General features: G+C 42.0%; 1 protein-coding gene across 5 annotated transcripts in view; it reads left to right on the top strand.

Annotated features, from left to right (window-relative positions):
• The window catches only part of PTPN1 (protein tyrosine phosphatase non-receptor type 1), a 68,133-nt gene that overhangs the window by 34,279 nt on the left and 16,528 nt on the right, over nucleotides 1-17,326 (top strand). For 2 of the 5 annotated variants that reach the window (XM_033411187.2, XM_033411186.2), the window contains exons 2-5: nucleotides 8,478-8,558; nucleotides 11,102-11,192; nucleotides 14,086-14,186; nucleotides 16,946-17,044. In XM_033411187.2, coding sequence (XP_033267078.1) covers nucleotides 8,478-8,558; nucleotides 11,102-11,192; nucleotides 14,086-14,186; nucleotides 16,946-17,044 — 372 coding nt within the window. The remainder of the gene's footprint in view (nucleotides 1-8,477; nucleotides 8,559-11,101; nucleotides 11,193-14,085; nucleotides 14,187-16,945; nucleotides 17,045-17,326) is intronic. The other 3 variants (XM_004282899.4, XM_049698666.1, XM_033411188.2) reach the window with 2 other exon arrangements.

Genomic DNA, 17,326 nt, shown 5'->3' with positions numbered 1-17,326 from the left:
CACTTTGCTTTATTGTGTTTTTTACAAATTAAAGGTTGGTGGCAACCCTGTGTCAAACAAGTCTACTGGCACCAGTTTCCCAACAACATTTGCTCACTTTGTCTGTGTGTCACATATTGGTAATTCTTGCAATATTTCAAACTTTTTCATTATTATTATATTTGTTGTGGTGACCCATGCTCAGTGATCTTTGATGTTACTAATGCAAAAAGATTACAACTCACTGAAGGCTTAGCTCACGGTTAGCATTTTTTAAGCAATAAAGTATTTTTAAATCAAGGTATGTACCTTGATTTGGGTTGTTTTTTTCAGACATAATGCTTTTGCACACTTTATAGACTAGTGTAATATAACCATGACTTTTATATGCACTGAGAAACCAAAAATTCATGTGACTCACTTTATTGCGATATTCGCTTTATTGTTGTGGTCTGGAACTGAACCTGCAGTGTCTCTGTACTTGCATATCTTTCTTGCTGCTTTTGAGAATTCTACCGTTACTACAGTGTGAACAAACCCAGGCTAGCCTGTTGGTTGATGAACGACACTGACCTGATTACTGCCATCACCCTTGTCAACAGCCAGCCAAGCACCAGGTTTGTAAGTGAGGCCAGTGGGCCACCAGTGATCACAAATGCATATGGTGAGCCCAGCCAACAGTACATGGAACCAGAGACAAGCCATCCCAGCTAAGCTTAGCTCAAATGGCCAACCCCTAGAATCACAAGCAAATAAGCTGTTGTAAGCCCTGTGTTTTGGGGTGGTTAGATACGTGTATCAGTTGGCTTTTGCCAACATTTGCAGTGTGTGTGACCACCAAAGGACTTGTGCCCAGAATACATAAAGAATACTGCATATCATTAAGAAAAAGACAACAGCCTAATAGAAAAAAAAGTGGACAAAGGCTACATATGATATCATTCCAACTGTATGACATTTCTGGAAAAAGCAAAACTATGGAAACGGTAGCAAGATCAGTTGACAGGTTGACAGGGGTGTGCCGGGAGAGAGGGAGGGATGAATAGGTAGAGCACAGGGTTTTAGGCCAGTGCAAATACTCTGTTTAATGGAGGATACCTGTCATTATAAATTTGTCAAAATCCACATAATGTACAAAACAAAGAGTGAACCTTCTTCAAAACACTTCAAGGGCTCCTCTGGCCTGTAGCAGTAGTATCTTGCTCTGGTATTGCCACTTTTCCAGGTGTCTTATAAGCAGGTGTGACATGTGACATCAATGCTGATGTTATGATAAGTTACTTAAAAAACAAATGGCTGTAAAGTCATTCACAGAATGTTACTTTCACTTGCTGCATTCAGATGTTTTCTTAATTAGGAATATCAAGTAACTCTGATTATTGCATGACTTAGTGGAGAAAACAGATAGAAAGCCACAGGCTATGGGCTCACATGGGGTTTTGTCTCTTGTAACCTTATGATTAGACTAACATATCTTGGCGTGGTAAGTAGTAAGCATTCACTGAACTGTTGATTTTATTAAAAGTCCTCTCTCACCAAATTGGCCCAAAGAGATTCTTCTCCTGAAGCCCTGAAGTTTTTAAGACCGTTGCTGTTTATTCAGCAACATCCTAAATTAGCTTTATGTAAGTAAGTTGCATCTCACACTAGATTGAGGTCTAAGAAAAGATAAGAAATCTGTGCATAGATCAGGTTATCCTTAATTTACCCATAATGTGTGGTGCATGTGGTTTTATGCATACAGCCTGGTACCATTGTTCTCAGGCACAGTTCAATGCTAGAACCCTTAATCTAAGCCACAGGAGGAAGCAAAAAGAAAGGCAGATGCAGGGCTTCCCTGGTGGCACAGTGGTTGGGAGTCACTGCCTGCCGATGCAGGGGACACGGGTTCGTGCCCCGGTTCAGGAGGATCCCGCATGCCGCGGAGCGGCTGGGCCCGTGGGCCATGGCCGCTAGGCCTGCGCGTTGGAGCCTGTGCTCCGTGGCGGGAGAGGCCACAGCGGTGAGAGGTCCGCGTACCGTAAAAAAACAAAAACAAAAGAAATGCAGGTGCAGATAGAGTTTGGGGCTTCTGAATCATTCTTTCTGCCTTTCCAAGAATGATCAGATCCTTGGTGGTGGGGAGGGGGTGTAGGTAGAGTATCCACTTGCTCAGGGCTTTAATCCTGTTTTACTGTTATTCTTGATGAATAGTCATGGATGTGTCTGTGTGAGGTACATGTGACAGTGCCTATCTGAGAACCTAGCGTCTCTTTATCTGGCTGTTCATCTTCATATCCTTATTGCCTGCCACATAGTCAGTGCTCAATAAATATTTGGATGAATTGCAGGGACTCAAACACCGACTATAGACCTTGCTTCTTTAATCCACATACACAGAATTCTTTGGAAAGCCAGGCAGAAGAGCTTGGTCACCTGCTTCCCCTCTTCCCCAAATTGTCATTTTATCTTTGTGGCTTCAGTAAAAAACTATCACTTCATAATGCTTTTGGGCATTGGTCACGTCTTTCCTCGTCAGCCCTAATCCCCGAAATGGTATGTAGAAAAGTACATTTATATCTAGAAAGTATTTAGAAAACTCATTTGGTTGATAACAATAATGCAAAAGCCTTTTCTTTGGTTATGGTACAGAATCTTGTACTGCTCTTGGAATATTAAAGAAATGCTTAACCAAAGCTAGTTTCATTTTGACATTCTGTTTCCCTCCCATTTACACTCCCAAGTTATACACAGACTATCATCAGTTTCATAAGTATGGTTCTGTTATTTCAGAGTAGGAATATCGTGTGGGTTCCTAAGGTCTCTCCCTGTGACCACTGAGCTTAGGGAAATTAACCATGGAAGGAGGAAGCTGGTGGTTGGCAATCTGGTTCCATGTAAACGAAGGTGTAAACCTTCCACTTTCAGATGTCTGCCAACTACTTGTGTCCTTAGTCAGCTGTACCACTGTCCTCGGCAAAGTGCCAGAACCCCAGGGCCTGAACACTTAAACTGTCCCTATGGAAAGCAGAAGGTAAACAAAACAGAAGTGAAAGTAGATTCAATTTTTTAGACTGTTCTCTTACAGGAATGGGTTTTGTGGTTCTCAGCATTAAAAAAAAAATACTTGTTCCAATATGTTTCATTGACATCAATTACTGTAAGTCTGATTCATTTTCTGCCTATTGATTTCTGCCCAAGGTGAAATTTATGACATTTAACAGAAAACATAAGTGATTAAAAAAAACAAAAAACAGATACTTTAAGCGTTGTAAAAATAAGGTTTAAAGTCAGTGGTACTTGAAAATGCAATTTTTATATTTCTTTGTTAACTACTCAGCTGTGTAAAAAATAAATAAATGACAATGTTAACGTTCTGTTAAGCTTCCAGGAGATGTTGTGATTTACTTTGAAGATTTTTTAACCTTACTGTTTTGCAGCTTTACTCTGACCCTAACGTGTGGGTACTGATTTATATTTTAGGGGTGTGCTGGGGCTGCTCTATCCTCTGTCTCTCTGAACTGCTCCTTCACATCTCCTATTTCTCCATACTGTGTTCCTCTGCTTTCAAAGTACCCATCCTTTGTGTTCAGTGCAGAGTGTTTATCTTCATCTGTTAAGGTTTGTTGTTGTTGTTTAAATTTCAGTGATTGTCAATTCCATTTCCAAGATTTCTCATTTGTTCTTTCCTATCCACTTATTCTGGCTTCATTCCTCCCTAGATTTATTTATAGCATCTTTTTTATACATGATTCCTTTATTTATCCCTGATCTCAAATATATTTATCTTTAAAGTGCTAACAATAAATTTCTTGTGGAATAGATTTATTTTTCTAGTTGATTTGTTGGCTATCTTTTTCAGAACTAGTCACCTTCTGTTTTTTTGGTACCTTGCTTGCAGATCACTTTGAGTGGGAGGCCTGTTTTTTTTCATTTGTTCTGTTTTTGAGCCTAGCTGTGCCTTTGTGCTTTTCTTTATATTTAATCAACCTCGCTTTGTGTTCAGAGCAGAGGGTGCACATCAGAGCGTGAAATTGGTCCCACCATGTCCACCAGATGGTTCCCCTTTGTGAAGGGTACTCCACACTTTCCATTCCTGCCCTCATCCTCGTTTGTGGCGAATTTGTAAAACAATTTGATTATGCTTTTTTCCATGTTGTTTTCCAAATGTACATAATTGTTCTGGTAGTGATTTGTAACTCCATTTTCTTTTAACCTTACCCCCGACCAGTGTACAAGATGACCCAACATTTCCTCAAGCTCTGGCAGGGATGATTATTGTATATCCTTCTGCCTTTTAAATGCTGGCCAGTTTTGTTCCTTCCTCCCTCCCCCTCTTTCTCTTTCAACTACCACATAAGAGTCTTAGGTTCTTGGTTTACTTTTCATCATCTTTTTCTGTTCAGTACATAATCATTTTAAATTTTAAACCAAAGCAAGCTTGGTGCTTGTTAGCTAAATTTTAAGCTTTTTCATTATTATCTAAGCGTTGTAGTTTATCTTAAAATTTAACAATATTGAGTATGTGACTTCTCGTGTATTGATTATATAAACAGATAAATATAATAAAATATTTTCCTAAGGTTTTTGTAGTAAATTATATTCCATTAACTAGTATAGGTAAAGAATACAGCATTGCTTTCAACTTGAAAGACATTGAACTTCTGACTGATAATTTGTGTATTTCTCAGAGTATACTTTGTTATGCAGAAATTTTATATTCTCATTTATAATGAGATTTATGAATAACGAAATTTGTTCAACACGTTATTTTGAAGAGTTGGTTGCTAAAATTTTAGTCTAGCCACCCCTCCCCCCCCATTTCTATATATATCTCCCTATTCAGTGGTGACTACTGCAAGAGTTCCAGGAAATGTACACCCTGTATGTTCACTTATTGCATTTTAAATTATTGTCTTTACTGTACTTCTGCATTTCCCTTCAGTCTAGTTCTGTCTATTTCTGAGAGCCAGTAGCTTCCATAAAGTACTGGATAACGGAGCAATCAAATTAGGCAACCATTTGTAAAATGGGGGTGCAGGGGAGCATAGAAGATGCTGAAGGTGCTAAGGGACTTGTAGTTCGCTGCAGTTCTAGCAAATAAAAGGTACCACTGGAGTCTTTTCTTCCTTTAGACTTTTAAAACAGATAGCTGTCCGAACCATCTAAAAATAACCCTTTTTGCTTTGAATCCACGTTTTAGTAACACTTTTGGTACTCTCTTGTCAGGAGGCCGTGTGACTCAATTGCACAGCAAAATAATAATAATAATAAAATGATTGGAAAGCAGGATTGGACCAGACATTTGCTTAAACATATTCCCTTTCAAGAACATTTCTGTTCCATAAAATGAAGCAGATTGGTATGGAGTTAAGGACTCTTTGAGGGGGACCTTTGGAATCATCCCTTAATTCCATCACTAGAATTAGGTTGAGTGCCTACTCTGAGCCTGGGCCGGGGCTAGGAGGGGTGAGAGAGGTGAAGGTCTAGGCCCTTCCCAGCAGACTCCCAGCTTTAACAAGATGCTGGCTCCACCTCATCACTCTCAAATAGTTTTAAGAGAAATATGCATTTTACTGTGGAGCCAATAAGAGACATTCACCCTATTCTGGGACTAAAGAGAAAAAGGTGTTAAAACCAAAATTGCTAGGTTTAACTTAACAAAGTGCTATAAACCTGAAAATATTTCTGCAAGGCTGGATTGGCTTTTATGCCTATGTGTTTTCAAAAACGGAAATCTCAAGTAAAAAATTACCAGCTTTTCACCCAAGTTTGACTTTTTGCCTAATTGGATTTGGGAGGTATTTGAATAATGGATCATGAGCTTTCCCGTAAATACAGAAATTGATTCACTCTGGGCCCTAATTCATTCCAGAATTACCAGAGCTTTATAAGCATGTTATATCCCTTTGTACTCACTGGGAGGTCATCTGTTATCTTGTTAAGTGAGTGTGGGAAGATGGGAAATAAAGAACTAGCTTTAGAAATTATTCAGGTAATGTCAGTTTCTGCCCTGCTCACTTCCTTGCCTCTTAAGATTTCCAGTTCAGATGTTTTGTTTAAACTTTATCAAGCATTTTCTAGCCCAGCTTTCTAGCCCAGCCAAATCATAATTTTGGAAGAACTGCTTTTTTCCTCTCATGAAAACGGTTCACTATAGAGATGAGTCAGATCATTTTGGGTGCCCATATAAAATGATACAGTGTAATTTAAACCATTTGCCTGTAAGCTTTGACCAAACTTGAGCTCTGCTTCGGTAGCACATCATCAGATTTATTCTCCAAGAGAGCATGAACGTTTGACGTCCATTACATATGATGTTTCGTTCTATGACATTTCTGAAACCTACACTAAGAATAGGAAGTAAGCTTCTAAAAAACCAGTAAAGAACTGTCTGAGGGAAGGAAATGGATAGGGTATCTATTTGTTGGTATATTTAATTTCCCACTGGTAACATTTCTAAGTTAGTGTGATCCCATCCCTGAAATTATGAGGTACACTTTGAATGATTCTTGAAACGTTCAGTAGGTATTTTTTAGGGGATGCTTCTGGGAGTATGTTTCATGGCAAGTTTATTGTTTCCTTTTTGGCTTGGCTCCTCAGTTTACCCAGCGTTCATCTTTTCATCATCAGCTTTAAGGCCTTTATTTTATTGTGTGTGTGGAAATTTTACATACTTTGGTGGATTATTTAATCTTTGGTCAGAGTAATCGAAGATCTTCTAGGGATACTTCATGCTTGGGATGAAAGTCTCCTTAAAGTTGTTCATCAGTCAGGGATCTGCTTTTTCTACCGCAGTTAGAAGGTTAGCTTACCTTTGATACAGTTTTAGAATACAGAAATCTTGTTTTGCTGTAGTTCTGTAAAGGTTTGTGGTACAGTAGTGTATCTGCTTTCTTCTAAACCACTTTTGGTAGTTACTTTTAATTTTAAAGGTACTTTATCACTCCTCAATTTTAAGACTCTAATCCTGGCATTTTATTTTACTGAATGAAATGTAAATATTTGTATTCAAAGCATGCATATATTTCCCATATGCCATTCTAAAATAGAGAAACACTTAAACTGGGTATATTTTATTATTTGTAAATTATACCTCAAAGCTGGTCAGAAAAACTAATTGAAATACATAATTAAGATCTGTGCATTTTGCTCTATGAGTATACCTTAATTTTAGAATCTCTTTTTTAAAAAGTATTGTGTGAATAACTCCTATTTTTATTAGGTATCTCCGAGTTTTGCTGTGTTCTCTCTCACCAAAAAAGTACAGATTAATAAATCCTTTGGCTGAATAAAATCAATTGCACACTGTTGTTGCTATTTTGGCCCTTATTTCCTCAGAATGAATACTTGTTAGTTCAGTGGTTTATCCATGTCAATGATTTCTTCCATCTTCATGTAGTCACACCAGCTGGAGTGATCAGATTGTTTCACATCACAAGGCAAAATTCGTACCTTTTGCTAAACACTTCCAAATAACAAGTAGAATAAGAAATTTAAAACTGAGATTTATTTTTTCAAGTCATTTTTCTGTGTTGTGTAGCATTTCCCTGAAAGCTTAATCTCATCCATAAATGATGTGATGGCTAAGTTACTACTGGACTAATTTGTTTAATCCCAAGTGGGCTTATAATATATCATCATAGCTTTAAATTATTATCTCATTTCTAGTATGAGTCAAAAACTCCTCCTTGTCATTTTGTAGTTTTTTTTAATAAGTAGAATAGCAGAATGTGGGCATTCTTTTTTTTAAATCCAAGTTGAATGTATACATGGTTTAAGAGCTTAAATAATACCATGATAAGCTTATAATAAAATCCAGTTACTTGCTGCCCATACCTCCCTGTTCCCCAGTCTTTCTCTTCATGGATGACTATTTTGAACTCTTTGAGCTGCTGACTCTAGCTTGTATTTATTTCCGTATTTCTAAGGAAAATGCTTATCTTTGGATTCATTGATTTAGATCTTTCCTAAGGTATAGGATTTCACTTTCTTAAACAGCCATTCCTTCTGCTTTCCCACTTTGCTTCCCCTCCCCCATTCTCCCAGTATGTTATACTTTTTGGTTAAAACCATATTCATTGTGTACATTATTTGCCTATGCACACAGTCACAGATAGTGTTGTACTGTACTGTTTCCTTTTTAATAGATTTTCCTGTAGTTAATACTTTCCTGCCTTTTTTTCATCTGTAGAGTTTTCTTTCTACCTGTTGCTAATTCTTCCCATAGCTTCTGATAGCCTCTCAAAACAATTTTCCACAAGCTCAGTCAGTGCTATGCAATAGAGATACAGCGCAACCCATATGTGTAATTCTGCTTTTTCTAGTAGCCACAGTAAGAAAGATAAAAGGAAGCAGATGAAAGTAGTAGTACAGTTTGCATAATCCAATATGTTCAAAACGTTATTTCAACCAATAGTCAGTATTTCAAATATCTGAAATACCTTACTTTCTTTTTTTAGCACTAAGTCATCAAAATCCAATGTGTATTTTTACACTTGCGCAACATCTCTTTTCAGGCTGGCTGCATCTCAAGTGCTCTCAATAGCCACGTGTGGCTCGTGGCTGCTGGGCTGCTGTTTCGGACAGAGCAGTTTCAGGTGATTTCTCAGCTTCAGATTTGGTCTTGGAGGCGTCCCTACTGGGGACCTCTGTTCTTTGGTCTGGGTCGCTGGGTCTGTAGGCTGCCACACAGCTACCATTTTGAGACTTCTTTGCTTTTCTTCTCAGTTGGATTCCCTGTTTTCTGGACTTCAGGTCTTCTCATTTCCCTTTGGTGGTCTCGTTCGGTCACGGTTGGTACAGGGGACAAAGGCATGTTGTTGACTCGTCTGTCTCTTGGGTCATTCTGGGCCAATCTGGCTGCTTGCCTCCTAGTGCTGGTATATGGTTGTCATCCTGGGGCCTCCCCCGTCACAGCTTTTGTGGAAATTTCCTGTGCCTTTGCTCTTGTGTTGGATCCTTCCCCCCCGACCCCTGTCCTGTATATCTTACATCTTTCTCTTTCTTGGTTTATTTCCTCACTCAGGTGGAAGACATGCTCCAGTGGATTGCTGCAGCAAGGGGGCAGAGGTGGTAAAGTTTTTGAGACCTTGCATATCTGAAATGTTTTTCTTGTCCCTTCTCTCTTGTTGATTATTGGGCTGTGTATAGAACTCTAAGTTGGACATCATTTTTCTTCAGAATTTTGAAGGCATTGCGCCATTGCCCTTCAGCTTTCAGTGTTCTTGCAGAATCTGATTACCTTATCTTTTGAAAGTGAACTATTTTTTCTCCCTGGGAACTTACAGTATGTTCTTTTTGTCTGCAGGATTCTGGAATTGCAAATTAGTGTGTCTCAGTATGGATCTGTTTTTATCATTTTGATGAGCACTTGATGTGTCTGGGAGATTTCCTTGAACTATTTTTTAATGTATTCTTTTCTTATATTTTGTTTTGCTTAATTTTCCATTATTGTTATTTATTTATTTAGGCTTTGCCTTCTGGAAAGGTAGGATTTCTTCTACCTTTATCTTATCACTCTTCAGTTAAGCTTATCATTTCTGCCATCTTGTTTTTAAGTTGCAAGAGACATTTTTATTGTATACAACATCCTGTTCTTAATCCATGGATACAGTATCTTATCTGAGTATATTAATAATGTATATATTTTAAGCTTTCATTTCTCTGCAGTTTATTTCCTCTAAGGGGCTTTTTTGCCTGTTTTGTTTTTCTTTTAAATCTCTTTTGTATCAGAGGCTTTCTCTCCTCTGACATCTTGTAATCAGTGGTGTGTACATGATGAAGAATAGGGGCTTACAGGGTCTGCAGCGAGCTCTGAGCAGGTGTAAGGGGCTTATCAGCACAGATATGGCCACTGGGCCTCTAGGTGCAGGTAGGCTGTTATTTCCGTACCCCTGTAATGGCATCTCTTGGTCTTTCCTCTTGTCTGCTCAGATCATCTAGAGAGCACTCTGCCCCCTGATTTACATCTTCCAGAAAATAAATCTCCAGATTTCTGCAGAGTTGTGAGGCAGCAGTCACCCAGCAGCACGGAAGGGGGCGGTGGGAGTGAAGATGCTGCTCCCCTCAGGCAGCTCTGCCCCGCTCCCCTGCAGTGAATCCCACCCCTCCTTCCAGAGAAGCACACTTTCTGCGCCTTTGGAAGGTTCTGTGGTGGAAATCATGATGGTTCTCTGCTTTCCCCACTGCTGGCTTGTAATTGAGCTTTCTCAGGCCTGCCAACAACTAATCAGTCTGATTTCCAGCTTCCAAAATTGTGTTGCTATTATCTGCTCTCCTGTTCTCTCACTGTGGGTTCGTCTTTTTTTTTTTTTTTAAGTTGTAATAGACTATGCATAACATACAATTTGCCATTGTAACCATTTTTAGGTGTACATTTTAGTGGCATTAAGTATATTCACATTGTTGGATGAGCTTTTCTTTTAATAATGTATAGTAAAATACAGACTTAAAGGAAAAGCCTTTTAAATAGGATTATAAGGGTGTTGATTTAGGGGAGCAAAATTAGATGTGTGTGATCCATGTAGCAGGACGCATAATGTGCATCTTCTGTTAGTCCAGGCACTTGCTCTTTCTGACAGTTTGGTATAATGGGATTTGTTTACCATCTCCTAGGAAAGCATTTGGATAGTTTGTTGGCGTAAAAGGGCATTTTATCTGCTCTTGATAACTGTAGCTTTACAAAAGGTTACAGATGGAACTCCCAGGCCTGACTTGGAAGGCTCTCCAAGATCTGGCCTGTACCCACCTGTGGGCCCCAGGCCTGTTGTTCCTCCCACCGGCCCACTCACTGTTCCTGCATAAGACGTGAACTCCAGCCCCCGTGCCTTTGCCGTGCTGGGGGTTCCTGAGTGAAACGTGCCCACCCCCCCCATCTTCCTGCCCTCTTCCACGTCTTTCCAGCTCCCAGCCCCATGCCACTTCCCCCCACCCCAGTTGTCCTTCTCTTTTCCTCCCATGACCTTGGGCATGCCTCTGAATTAGCACCTTGCATTTCCCACACTGCGTGGCTCCCTTTGATGTCCGTTTCTGTGCTGGGTCTTCCTCAGTGCCCGGCACAGGGCCCACGCTCAGTTAACTATCTAGATGAATTCCTGATGCCAGAGATTTCAAGGGAGAACTCTTTATCCTTTTTTTGTAGGATATCCGACACGAAGCCAGTGACTTCCCATGTAGAGTGGCCAAGCTTCCTAAGAACAAAAACCGAAACAGGTACAGAGATGTCAGTCCCTGTAAGTATTCACATCGCCGTTACTCTGCTTCCATTCAGCTGCAGGACCTCTCAGTCAGGACTCCTTTAGCCCCGGGGTTTGGTAATAAATTGATAGCAGTAAAGGTTTATGACTTGATTGTTTCCTATAATAAAGGCATTAGAGACTTATAGTAATGGTTCATTTTTCCACCCTTGTAGAAGGGGTAAGGTTTCAGTTCCTGGAAAATTCAGCTAAGTTCAAAGCACTTTTTTTCCACTTTGACTATTTTAATGATGAATCATTTTCCTACGAGCTGAAGCAGGGTATAGCAGGCATAATATAACCACTTCTGGGTGACTCAGCAAAAGTCTTATTAGACCCCGAGCATTGTATTGAACTGCTAACGATGCCCTGCGCAGGCATTAAAGGGTGGGAGCGGTTCACCCCCTCAACTAAAGCTGCAGTCAGCTCTGCTTGTTGACCCCACCCCCTGCTGCCATCATCATTTTTCAAGCTCTTTCCTGCCATTAGCTCTCAGTGTGCCCGTTGGCATCCTCCTCTGCCTTCTGAGTAATTGGCTCTCAGTCTGCTGATATCTCGAAAGTAAATAACCAAATATGTTAGAATTTGTATAAAGTAACAAAACCTGGAGGGGAGTGAAGGACGTGAACTTTGCCACCTCCTCTAGGCCACAGAGAACCTTCTGGCTCACCTCCATGTGGCCGTTGCCAATCAGTGAGGGCTGTGGCTGCCAGCAGCTCCCCCGGCACTGCTCTCTGCCAGGGACATTGAAGATGCAGCTGGTCAGTCCCCAGCCAGGCACTTCCCGCCGGCCTGTCAAAGCTCACTGCCCTCCTGCCCTGAACTGTGCAGCGCCCAGGTTCCCGGGAGGGGCGCGAAGTCGGACCCCAGTTGGCACGGAGCAGTCTGCCTCCAACGGCTGCCACGGTCCCTGCCCCTCAGAGCTTTGTGGCCTTGGGCCGGCTGCCCCCTCCTCTGATCGTCAGTCAAACAGGAGTCAACGCGGATCTCAGGATTGTGCGAAGATGAATAAAGTCACGTCAGCCGCTTAGCCCAGTGTCTCACTCGTGAATGTTGGCTGCGGTTGAGATGGTCACTAACTGAAGGTGCTCGCCAGGAACATCTGAAGCGCGGGTCTAGGTCAAGTGACACATGATTTTGCCCCAATGCCCAATACTCTTGATTGAGCACGTCTAGGCTATGGCACCTCGTAGGCTTTATTTAAAAATAATACTAACAGCCTCTCCTCAGGTGATGCTGCTGTGAGGCCCTGGCCAGCCGCCCTGAACTGGAAAGAACCATCACTGTCCGCACCTTTCACATGGTGTGGCCATGCCCATGGTCTCTAGCCTTTGCTGTACTTGCTCTGAATTAGGCAGTAATGTTGTCTTTAATATTCCTTTTCTACATTTTTGATCAAGGCTCATCTAAATGGTTTTATGAACCAGTTTTACAGAGAAAAAAACAGCATTTAAAATATTCTTCCAGAGACGCAATTCCCAAACCTTTTCACCCTCACCCAATCTTACTCCTTATATTTTGCTTTTTCTCCCCTACCTCTACTCTTCAGTAGAAAAGGTGATTTTCTTTTAAGGTTATGGAGGAAATGGGGAGAATGTTTCAAGGTGGAAGCTCTGGGGACTGGGTATTATCTTCCATTTGGCAGGTGAAAAACCCAGCACTCGGTGAGTAGGTTGTTTGCCCAAGGTCACCACCCAGTGCTGTTTGAATCCACTCACATAACCACCAGTGCCGGTCATAATTTTTTTTTGAGATTTCTTATCTCCATGACCCACTTAAATATTACCCAAGTATTTCAGTTTGTATTAACCCTCTATGATGAGAAACATTATTCGAAACAGTGGCTAATTTCCTAAAACATCTCTTTGGAATCCTTTTGAATAGGAAGCCCCAAACCACTTATCCCCATTAACTTTTCCTTTCCCACTGGGCAGGGGGAGAACTATTTATGGGTGGTCACCTGAGTTTACTGTCCATTGTGTTGTACCAGAAATAAAAATACCCACCTGCTCTTGTTAGCTGCACTAGCAGGATAAGGAAGGTGGCTTACCCTCAGGGAAACATGGCTTTTGTGACAAAGTTATGGTAAAGGGGAAAAAAAGGGGGCTGTGCTTTTTCAGTAACCTGGGGCAGACCTTCCAAACACAAGCTTACTTTTAAAAACTCTTCTGAAAGTTACATTTAATAGACTTTCAGTGTTTTGGATTCAGAGTTTATTTTTTCCAGTTAAACTGTCTTTTAAGTGTCTTTGATCATGAGATTTATGTTATACTTGAACTTTGAAAAAAAAAACCTCGTATCAAGGAATTCAAGGTATGACTTTTCACACTGTTGTATACTTAAGCCACTTAATCTTTGAACCATTAGGCATAGGTGAGGTTGAGGTGTGATCGTAAGTCTTACGTACTTAGCTCATTGTACCAACTAGAGCTCTGGGGACTGGGTGGAATTTTTGGTGGATTTTTTTTTCCCTTTTAAAGATTGAAGCCACTGTATTTTTTACCCTTTAAAAGTATATATTAGGCATCAGAGAACAGATCCCTTGACATCCCCTTTCCCCGGTCTTCCAAGTTGTGGGGACAGTAACAAATATCATAAGACCATATAGCCTAAAAACAGATTTCCCAAACAGGACATATTCTGTGTTTTAGTATAGTTTGCCTCTGTTGCTGTTTCATGTTAAGTTTCAAACACTTCCAAAAACCTTTCTGAAAATACTAGTCGTTCCCATATTGATAACTAATCTCAACTAGAACAGCTTGGCCTCAGCCAATGTGAACGCCCTGAGTGCCACCAACTCACCTTCTTGCTTTTTCCCCATGGGGCGCACTGCCTGTGTGGACATTTGGGTCCTCCAGGATTAACCTCTGAGTTCTGGTTTGCCTTTCAGTTGACCATAGTCGGATTAAGCTTCATCAAGAAGATAACGACTATATCAATGCTAGTTTGATAAAAATGGAAGAAGCCCAAAGGAGTTACATTCTCACGCAGGTAAACGGATTGTTCGAATTTGACTCTAATGGTTTTTGCCTTACTTGATGTCAGCGTAAGAGTTTCAGAGTGCTGTTGTCTACACCTCAAATAAAATCTGCCACATCTGTTTAGAAGATCAGGTTTTAAACAACCCAAAAAGGCAACAAGGAAGGAAAAAGTCTTCCTTCCGAGATTCAGTCTGGTCGTGACATGAATCTTTTCTGGGAAGTATGGCATTGCTGGGTTTATAGAAAACAGCAGTAAAATGCCAGAGTGGCCTGTGGTCTGTCGACAGAGGCAGCAGCTAGAGAAGAGCAGTACCTGTGTTGAGTCCGTAAGTATTCGCCTCAGAGTGTCCAGTGCTGCTCGTGGAAATCTGAGAGGGTTAGCAATAGGCGAGGAATCTATCCAGATGGCCATTCAGAATTCCTCTGCATGGTCCTCCTTCTTGCGGGGGGTGGGGTGTATGGAGGGGGTAGGTGATGTGAACAAACGTGCACAACCACTTGAAACTCCCACTGGTTTTTGGCATCTTTATGGGAAAAAAAATCATAAAAGTGGTTTAATAACCTTTTGTGAAACACGTACTGGTGTATGACCCAAAGACCATGGGTATCTGGGAAAGGGGATAAAGGAGTTTCTTTTTAAGTAATTTTCTCACGTCTTAATCTGTTACCTGTAAATTGGTCTAAACAGTCTAAGTTTCTCTCTCTTTTTTTAATCCTAATTTTTGTTTTTTCATTGCGTATCAGTTTTTATCAGTAGTATATTGGGTTTGCGTTATAGGGTGATTGTGAACGTCATAGCTGTGGTTAATATTCGGAGACTAAAATGACAGTGAAACCAGAAAGTGCAGTGAAAAAATTCTGCTTTGGGGCAGGGCGTATCCCTGGTGGCCCTTCTTTACTGTCCCTTTTGTCCTGTCCCAGTTCCTTTCCGCACGTGACCACAGTTGGCCCTCGTGCCCCCCAGTCAGTGTATGGAACGTCAGTCCCCGGGCCCTCAGCGCATGGTCCTCCCAGCACCTCTGGGGTGGGGATGAGAAGGAGCGAGACCTTGGTGGTGGCAGGCTGGTGGGAAGAGGTTGAGGCAAAAGTGGCTTCTTGGGAACTTCTCTTTTTAGAAGTAGTCAAGTTTCTTACTTCCTAATTTCAGCCATTCAGCTTTGGTGTGGGGTCAGGAAGCCCAAAGCAAAGATAGGGTCTGTAAAGTCACATGGAGTGTTAGGAAATCACCATGGAAACTTCTACACCGCTGTCCTCCCCACCCCCATGCCCTAGCGCTTCCTTGGCACATCTGAAGGTCTGTCTGTTTGTCAGGTTGTACCATGGTTATATCCAACTGCTTACATGGTCTCCCTCTGCCCTGAGCTTTACATACGGGATTGAAGCAGCCTGACCCCAGAGTTACATCCCTAGACAATATGACTGAAATATTTTTTAAAGCATAGAGAATAATGTCACAGGTGCTGGCCTTCATGTCCATCTTCAAGTGTTGGCTGAGTTTGGCGTGTATCCTTTCAGATCTTACAGGATTTTTAATCCCTCAGACCCATTCTAAACTGGGGTGAAGTATGGGGGCAGGGGAGTAACAAGAGCCACCGCTATGGGGACCTGGCAATAGGGTCCTCGTGCCCAGCCATGGGCCCCCTGATTCCTGCCTTCCTGGAGCCGTTTTTCTGTCAGTTGGCTGGAAGGGGTTACCATGGAATCCGCTATTGTCTGAGACCCTAAGGAGCCAGGATTTGTCAGGTTTAGGCAGCAAATCCCAGATAAGTTCAGGGAAGGAAGCGAGAGGGCACTGAGGGCTCCGTGGTCGAGGGAAGCGCGGTGAGACTTAAAGGGAAAAGATGTAAAGACTGAGGAGATTTTGGATGAAAGTGAATGGAAACCATTTTAGAAGAAGTGGTGCTGGCCAGAGGAGGTGACATGCTCTGTCGTGCAGGTGATAGGTGATGTCCCTTCCAGGCAGCACTAAAAATTGAGGCAAACTCGAGGCATTCATACCCTATATCCAGTAAACATCTGTGCCCATTGCCAGGGGGGCTGGAGTGAGACAGGCCCCGCTGCTCAGCAGGCACCCCTACCCCCCATGCCTCGGTGACACCATACCCCTTGGGCCACCCGCCTGACCATTTGTGTGTCCACATCTCATGTTCCTTGGTCCAAGGATGAAGGCTGTCTGTGGTCAGGTTAACCATTATTAATAGTAATAATAATCGGTGCATTTTATTGGGTGTTTACTGTATTCCAGGTACTGTGGTAAGGCCTAATAAGTATTGATATATGAACATAGTTAATCTTCACAACCCTGTGAATAGGTGGAGAAACTGAGGCAAGGAGAGGTGGGGTGACTTGTCCGAGGTCACACAGATAGTAAGTGATTGGAGCTGGGACCAAGCCGTCGGAAGCGTCCCTGTGACCCCTTCCCCACACTGCCTCTCCCCTGCAGCCAGTTTTATTCGCTATACCACCCACCCTAAGGCATGGTTCTCAGTGGAGCCCCTCAGCTGGCCAGCCCACACCAGAAAGCAGAGTCTGTGTTTTCTCTCCTCCATCGCTCAGCTCTGAACCAGCCCTGAGGTGCAGAAATGACCTTTCACCGCGTGGTAGGAAATAAAATTGTGGTTACCACTAGGCAGGGAGAGGCGGGTCCCTGTCCCAGCCATGGCCACCACGCTGCCTGAGGGCCCTGTCATCCACTCACCGCCAGCAGTGAGCTTGCACTGGAACGTGTTTGTGTGTAAAATGCATACACTGTGCATTGTGTGTTTGCAGGGCCCTTTGCCCAATACCTGCGGTCACTTTTGGGAGATGGTGTGGGAGCAGAAAAGCAGGGGCGTTGTCATGCTCAACAGAGTGATGGAGAAAGGCTCGGTAAGTCATAGATTGATCCACTGTTTGCATCGCTGCCCGTGTGGACGCCAGTCCACAAAGTCGACATCTGTCCGTGTTTATTTCCTTGAGTTGCTTTTCTATTTCTATTAGGAAAACATAAAGAAGCAGTATACAAATACATGTTTATTGTAAACAAGTCAGATACGTAGGTGAATTTAAAAGAGGGAAACAAGTCAAACTGCCCTTGACCTATTCTCCACCCTGCCCCCATCAGTCAGTCTCTCCAGTGTGTGATGCGTGTGTCCTGCTTTCCTCTCACCT

The sequence above is a fragment of the Orcinus orca genome, chromosome 16, assembly GCF_937001465.1.
Source record: "Orcinus orca chromosome 16, mOrcOrc1.1, whole genome shotgun sequence".
Classification (NCBI taxonomy): Eukaryota; Metazoa; Chordata; class Mammalia; order Artiodactyla; family Delphinidae; genus Orcinus; species Orcinus orca.
This window is presented reverse-complemented; position numbering and strand designations above follow the sequence as displayed.